The sequence below is a fragment of the Glycine max genome, chromosome 7 (assembly GCF_000004515.6).
Source record: "Glycine max cultivar Williams 82 chromosome 7, Glycine_max_v4.0, whole genome shotgun sequence".
Taxonomy (NCBI): domain Eukaryota; kingdom Viridiplantae; phylum Streptophyta; class Magnoliopsida; order Fabales; family Fabaceae; genus Glycine; species Glycine max.
This window is the reverse complement of record NC_038243.2, coordinates 9463597-9471618: the sequence shown is the minus strand read 5'-3', so window position 1 is coordinate 9471618 and position 8022 is coordinate 9463597. Positions and strand designations below refer to the sequence as shown.

Sequence of the window (8022 nt, the reverse complement as noted above, 5' to 3'; positions counted from 1 at the left end):
CTGCAAAACCATGCAAAAAGGCCTATGATTAAGGGTTCTTCTGTTTGAAAATGAATTGTATGTGATTATTTACAAACCCTATATGTTAATTGAAACAAAATATCGACTAGCATATAATTCATAATATAATATTTGCTAGTCCTTACTTCAGTTAAGCAAGAAAACTTGTGGTTAAATCTGATTCTGATGAAGGCAAACTATTTGCTGTGCATTTTACAGTATGAACCGTACAAGATTTTGGTCTGCAAATGATGAATTTGGGTGTAGGTGAGTGACTGTCTGGTGTGCTAGGGCTAGGACAATTAGAAACAAACTATTGATCATGGGGTTGGTGACCAAAACCTTCAAAGTATCACATGCATATGCATTTCTTCGACCTATTGATGCCACTTGAATTTTGTTCTTACTCACCATCATTTTCATCCGTGCTTATTAAGCTTAGCCTGAACGTGTCCAATCCTTGTCATGGACCCGCATCATCAATCATTAACCTTGCACTATTTTAAGATTACATAATTGCATTAAAAAACTTGGTTTCTACTTTTTACTCTTGAACGAGTCCTACTTTTTTAAATTCACTGATTTATATTTGGAAAATGATGTTAGTGCATCTACACTTTAAAAGATGGAATGGAAAGGAAAAAAATTAGATAATCACGGGTAAAGTAACAGAATAGAAGAGAAAATTTTATAAAAAAAAATGAAGTTATAGAGGTAAAAATAATTTTTGAATATATAAAAATATCACTGTTCGTTTTATTTTTCATTCCCATAATCCAAATCGATCGACGAAGCACCGTACACTACACTGGCAAAGTCACTTTTCAATTATGCTACAGAGGAGATAAAACATTTTAATTGGCTGAAGTTCCTTAAGTAATTATCGAGTTTCATAAGGTTTACACCTGTCTTTGTATTGATATTTTTTTTTTTACCGTGTAGTGTCTCTCTTATGTTTTCTAATTCCAACTCTATCCAAAATTAGATGCAAATTTTCCAAGTCACGTGGAGGTTTGGTAATAGTCTATTCAAATATTTAATGTATAATGGTATATATTATTATATTAAGTGAGCTAAAGTGCATGTCAACATATCCAAACACTTGTTTTTTTATTAGAGCAGAAAATCAGGGAAGTTGGTAAGAATTAGGTCAAAGCATTTTACTGGTTAAATACTAATAATTATTATTGCCTAAGATTTTAAAAGCATTCATAATAATTATTGCTTAGTAGAAATTTAATAAATTTTATAAGATGTGAGATTAAGATTTGAAGAAGGAAAAAACTATTTTTAGGTGGAATTTGATATATTGGTTAGTGAATATTGAGTGAAACTCAATTTAATCATCAGTTTAATTTATGAAGAAAAATAGAGGAGTTGACATATATAAAAAAAATGAGCTAGGAGTTGACTAAATTTATTAATTTTAAAAATAGAGAGGATTAATTGATTTGAAAATAACTTGAAAGACTAAAACTAGATATAGTTCTAGAAGATAAATAATGTATTTAAGCTTAATTTCAATTCTTTTTAAAGTGAAAATCATTTTTTTAAGAAAAAAGTGACAATCAATTTAAAACTAAAACTTTTAAAATGACATTTTTTTGAAATAGAATAAATGGGTTGATTGGACTTAAATATTTTGTGAGTGTGTCGGTGATATTATACTTTAGTTCAAACCTTAAACTTTCTCTCTGTAAAAGAAAACCCTTAATTTTTTTCAAAATTATCGTAAGATGCAAGAATTTTTTGAGCTCTTGATAAAAAAAAAAATAATCGCGAGTTCACTCAAAAAAGAGTATAAGAATTTTCTTACAAACCAAACGTCTCTACTTTTCTTTAACCTTAATTCAAACCTTAACTTTGCTGAAATCTATTTTAAACGTTTTATGGACTTTAAATTGTCTTAAAATTTGGGTTAGGTCACAAATCAAGTGCGTCTACTTTTTTGGATGGATAACGAAAGTTTACTTTAGAAGAAGGAAACCAAATCTTACACAACTCAATGATCTACGGTGTTCTTTTTATGATCATTTTTTTTCTTTATAAACCATAAACAAATATAAATCCTACGCCGTGCTTCGAATTCAATGCATGATAATCTCAGTGTAAATATATCAAATTTCTTTAGGTCCCACATGAAATGATTTCCAGATATGCTTTCACCTCAAAACCAAATATATATTCAATTAATCTACTATGTGTCGACTTAGTAGTTACTAATGAATAGATTAGATAATTTGTATGTTAAATTCAAATCTCATTATCATTGTTGTAAAAAAGCAAAAAACCGAGTTCAAAATGCTTTTTTGTCCTTACATACCTTGTTATAATTGAAAAAAATGCTATGAATATTTTTTCTCTTTTATTTTTTATCAGTAAATATTAATGATTAGTTTTGTTAACAAAAGAGACTGAGCATGCTAATGATTAGTTTTGTTAACAAAAGAGACTGAGCATGCGGCGTTTTTTTTCTTCTCCTTAATTATCCAAGTAATCTAATATCTTCATTTTTTTTTCTCTTTATATTTTTTTCTTTACCTTTTATCCCCAAAGAAAAGGCAAAGAGGTATAATAATAATCAAGTCATTAACAAAAAGGGGGTGGGACGTGATATTGTGTGGAAGTAGATAAGGCATGAAAAGTTGTACACGATTGAAAGTCCAATAATAATCAAGTCATTAACAAAAAAAAAAAGAATAAAGTCAAATTAATTTAATTCATTAAATTCTTCTAGACTAAGCAAACCCAAAACCAAAGGACACCGACTTTGAAATTGAAAATGCCAGTTGGAGAACAAAAGCGTTCAACTTTTCATTGAAGGAAAAAAAAAAGATGAAATGAATTGAAACCAACAGCAATGACAAGATAAAAAATACCAAAGTACCATGCAAGTGAGTTCTGCTCTGCTTTTTGTATATTCAAAAGGATTTTCTTTTAATCTATTTCTTAGCACAAGAATTTGGTAATTTGGTTAACCTTCAGAACAAAAACTTGAATAGAATTTCTTAAGTAATCTTTGTACTGTTTTCTAATCAGAATTAAATTTTTACTTGGATAATTCACATAGACATAAAAAAGACATGCATTAAAGGTATGCAAATTGATGAAGTGAAACTTCAATTCTTATTAGAAAATAACACAGACTATAACTAAAGAATTGTATTTAAGTTTTATCCTAACCACTAAAACACAACCTAGGTAGCTACCTTTAATTTGCTAAGATCATGAAGACAAATTAAAAAGAAAGGGACAAACAAATTAGAGAAAGCAAACAAGACAAGAGTTAAGGTGATGATGATGGGGGCAATCAATTAAAGAGACAAAAACATAGCGATTAATTTATGAGTAGTTAAAAAAGAAATCAAACATTGAGAAGGAGCATGTCATGATGATCTCATGATGAGTTTAGTTACCTCTCTTGGCCGGCAGTGTCCCATATTTGTGCTTTGATGAGCTTGTCCCTGACCTTGATGTTTCTGTATGCAAATTCCACACCTATGGTTGGCTTGGAATCCAACCTGAATTCATCTTTTGCAAACCTTGATATCAAATTTGACTTCCCAACTCCTGAGTCCCCAATTAGAACAGCCTTGAACAAGTAATCACACTGCTCATCAAATGCATCAGCCACAGCCATATATGAAAATTCCAATGACTCTTAATTTGTCTCTCAACCCTTCTTCCTCCCTTTCAAAGAGGAGAGTCAAATTAATCAAAAAGAAACAAAGCTATTGAGAAGGTGAGGTGAGAAAGAATTGATAAACTCTTGAAGCCAAATAATATTTTGGATAATTAATGAAACTATATAGCACTGACAAGGGAGAAGGCTGTTAATAAACGGGGTGCAGAGTCATGTCATGATCATATATTTATACACGGTTAGAAAGCAAATGAGAGCGCTGTCCAATTATAATGGTATTAATAACTTAGCATGCATACAATAAACGGTATAATATGAAAGTGATTCTAATAATTAATATTATTATATAACCAACTTCAGTTGGTCTAATTAATGGTGAGGATTTTGGTTAGTTTTTATGAGATCTTCGGTCTAAAAAAATTCAATTGGGTTTCAGAGATAAAATTCTTCTTACTTTTATAAATTAAATTTTAAAATTGAACCAAAGTTTAATACTTAAGGAACTGAAACTTTGCTAATTAGTCATGCAATTAATTTAAAAGATGAATATTTTAAGGTGTAGTAATTTAGATAATTGAATCGATAATTTTAAGGATAAAAAGTAGTGGAAATTATAGGAAAAGATTATGAAATATCTATACATGTCATTACCATCACCCACAAGGAAAATAATAAGAATGGGAGCAAAGTTTCATCAATAATTATAGATAGATAAATTAATGTTAATATATTACCATTGACGTACAATGAAAAGTAATCCATAATATAGTGTGCATTTATTTATTTTTTTCTCTTTAAAGTTATTACTAATCCTAACTAACATTAATAGGCAAACAGATTAGATTGTGAATTTTAAATAGTGAATGACGCACATTGACAGTGAACTAGATAATCAAAATAATGATTTTTGAGGATAAAGTTGTATTATAATACAAGAACAAAAGGGAGAAATTATATTTTATAAGTGTATAAATATTTTTTGAAGTTACGTGGGAAACCATTGATAAAGACATGATGAATGGTCCTTAACATTGTTTCTGACCCGTGGATGTCATCAACAGCTTATTGAAAGAGCCAACCATGTAGTTGCCCGGCCCATTAGCAAAGAAGGGCATATGGCATTATTCAACCAATTTGGAGTAGGTGGATGTTAATTTTGTGCTTCGTTGTGTTTAGTATTTCAGAACTGGCTTAGCTATTTAATTTTGAATAGATTGATTGTTGTCTATTTGTTGTGCATAGTTGTAATGTTTTTCTTTTAGCATTTTGTGTTTTTATAAGTATATATCGTTGGATATTTCTAATGAATGATTTTTTTTTTAAAAAAAAAGGAAAGGAAGTTTGTTCATAGTTGCGTGGTTACTGATTGGTTTTTCATTGATTGTGCTTATATCAGCCAGTAGATTAACTGTTTAATGCTTGCTGTTTAATTATATCATAGCCATATCATGGTAGAATGTAGAAGGGTAATGATTCCTAAAATTACCGATGGCTGCTTTAATGGTAAACCAAATGCGTTTCAACATTTAAAAAAGAGCTGCATAAAATGGGTAGGCATCGAGCAGTGAAGATATAATACTGTGAAAGAAGCTACTGAATTGACATACTTTGTTCCGTGATAAAAAGGGTTAATATATATCTTCTCAAATGAGGTATATCATGCACTCAATTTTTTCTATTATTATTACATCTTAAACACTATCCCCACGAACATCGAGCAAGCAATGAATGAGTTGGACGATCCTAAGAGTTAGTAAGGAGATTAGGATTACCGAAGGAAGATGAATAAAAACCACCCCAAGATTCAAAATGTCAACCAACAACCCAAGACCAAAATCAATATATAAACTTGACCGGCAATGAGGTCATTGCTCTCAACTCCTCTACTAATCATTTAAAACGAATTCTAACATAAAAAATGAAATTTCAGAGGGAACTAAAGAGTTTCACCTTCTATACTTTTGATATGACTAATCGACTATAGCAATCAAAATGCAAAGAAATAAAAAATTATCAACTCTTCACATCCAACATGGAACTATGAAAGCATCAGCTGCAGAGAGGCCACTGTGTAGCCTAACTCCTCTGATCCAACAGATAAAAAATATACTAACCATTCATATAAATTCAACAACAATAGAAATGTAACTTAATAGATAACTGAGGTGTGTCACTGCATATCCAATGTGGAATGACAAAAACATCAGCAGCAGTGAGGCCACTGCATAACCAACTCCTCTGATCAAACAAACACAAAATTTACAAACCATTCATGTAAAGTCAACAACAATAGATATGCAATTTGATATGGAAATGAGGTGTGTGACCTTTATCTTTTCAGCAAGCCTCTAGCGATCATTTCACAAAGAAGTTTCTCTGCCTTATCAGTCTCACCCTTTTCCAAGAGAGCACAGATAATTATTTTGAATGTTATAGCATTAGGGGAGCAACCACTGTCTTCCATTTTTGACTGCAAAGCATATGCCTCATCAAGCAACCCCTCTTTACAATGCCCATATATTATAATATTATATGTGTAAACATTTGGATGATAGCCTTTATCCAAAAGATCTTGAAAAAGCCCTTGAGCATTCTTAAGTCTTTTGCCTTTGCATAATAGACCATGAAGAAGTATATTTAATGTGTACATATCCGGTTGAATTCCTTGATCTTTCATTTTGTTGATCAATGCAATTGCCTTGTCAAGCTGACCATTTTTGCATAAACCATTTATTAAGGAATTGTAGGTGATAACATTTGCATGATGACCTCTATCATGCATCTCATCAATAAGATCCCAAGCGTAAGAGATTCTACCAGATTTGCACAAACCATCAATAAGAGAATTGTAAGTCACTGTATTAGGAACCATATTTTTCTGATGCATTTCTTTATAGAGATTCAAGGCCTCCTCCACCCTTTTAATCTTACATAATCTGTTAATCATGATATTGTAGCTCCAAACATCAGGAGTTACTCCCATTAGGCCCACAGCATTGAAGACATGTTTTGCATAGCCATCAATTAAAGTATTATAAGTAATAACATTAGGTTTCAGACATGTTTTCACTATCACAGCTAACACATTCTTGGCTTCTTTCACCTTTCCTTCTTTATGCAATGCATCAACCAGTGTATTATAGATATAGACATCTGGGTTGATGGCTTTCAATACCATTTCATTTAAGAACCCAAGTGCTTCTGTCAGCTTACCAACAATGCAGAAGCCATGAATTATGGCACTATAAGTGACAACATTAGCAGAAATTCCCTTGACAGACATTTCAGAAAATAAATTGCAAGCCTCAGATACAAGTTTACGTTTACATAAACAGTCAATAATTGTGTTATACATTACCACATTAGGCTCAGTCAATCTCCCATCAATCCTTCTCAGCAACTGAATGGCAGCTCTTGTTTCTCCAATTTTACACACCCCATTGATCAAAGTCCCATAACTAACTTGGTCCAGCCGAAATCCTTGTGCCAATAACTTATCATGAAAGTGCAATGCCTTCTTGACCTGACCCTTAAGACAGAGACCTTTGATGAGTGTTGTCAAGGTTACGGTATCTGGCTGATAACCCCATTTGAGGATCTTGGATAATACAGAGAAAGCCAAGTTGATTTGACCCAAATGGCAGAAACAGTTAATGAGGATGTTCAAAGTAAAGAAGTCAGGCTGAATAGCCTTGAGTTCCAATCGGCGAGAGAGGGAAACAACAGTGGGATAGTGCTTCATCTTCGCAAAGGAATCTAAAATCTTGTTAAATTGGATGATGGGAGGGGTATGACGCATACACAGCATGCGATGGAATTGGAAAAGAGCATCATCAACATTTTCAAAGGAGGGGGGTCGAGAGTGAAAGTGAGAATGGAGTTTTGGGAGTGAGGGGTTTGGAAGAAAAGAGGGAAACTTGAGAGTGGAAAGAGAGACGGAAAACCTTAACCTTGTTGGAAACGACATTTTGTGATGTTATGTGTCGGCAGCAAGCAATAGCAATAGAATGGATTGTGTTTATGAGAGAAATCAAAGTTCGGTTTTCGCCGATTTCAGCTTCGGCGCACGGAGGCAAGGCTGTGTTATTCATGGAATGGAACTATGGAAGGCACGTTAGGTCATCTACAATAACTCAGGATTATCATCCAGAACTATTGCATCTTAATTTTAATATATTAATTATTTGAATCCAATCATGAACAAAACTTCAGCATATTCAACCTTTAACTTATTTTACTTAAATAATGATACATTCTTTTACTATTATATTTATTCTCCATTTGATTATTTGGTTTAAAATATAAAATTAATTAAAGTTTTATGTAAAAATAATTCAAAATTTAAATTTTATTTTTTAATTTATTATATTTTTATAATT

General features: G+C 31.7%; 2 protein-coding genes across 2 annotated transcripts in view; both read right to left on the bottom strand.

Annotated features, from left to right (window-relative positions):
• The window catches only part of LOC100815793 (ras-related protein RABA6b), a 5103-nt gene extending 1195 nt beyond the window's left edge, over positions 1-3908 (bottom strand). Inside the window, exon 1 of the mRNA XM_003528922.5 lies at positions 3417-3908. Coding sequence (XP_003528970.1) covers positions 3417-3640 — 224 coding nt within the window. The 5' untranslated portion in view covers positions 3641-3908. The remainder of the gene's footprint in view (positions 1-3416) is intronic.
• A 1538-nt stretch (positions 3909-5446) lies between these two features.
• LOC100820602 (pentatricopeptide repeat-containing protein At3g22470, mitochondrial) lies at positions 5447-7782 on the bottom strand. Its single transcript, XM_003530008.5, has one exon. It carries the CDS (start codon positions 7608-7610, stop codon positions 5973-5975), a length of 1638 nt encoding a protein of 545 aa, XP_003530056.1. The 5' UTR covers positions 7611-7782; the 3' UTR covers positions 5447-5972.
• Positions 7783-8022: the final 240 nt, after the last annotated feature.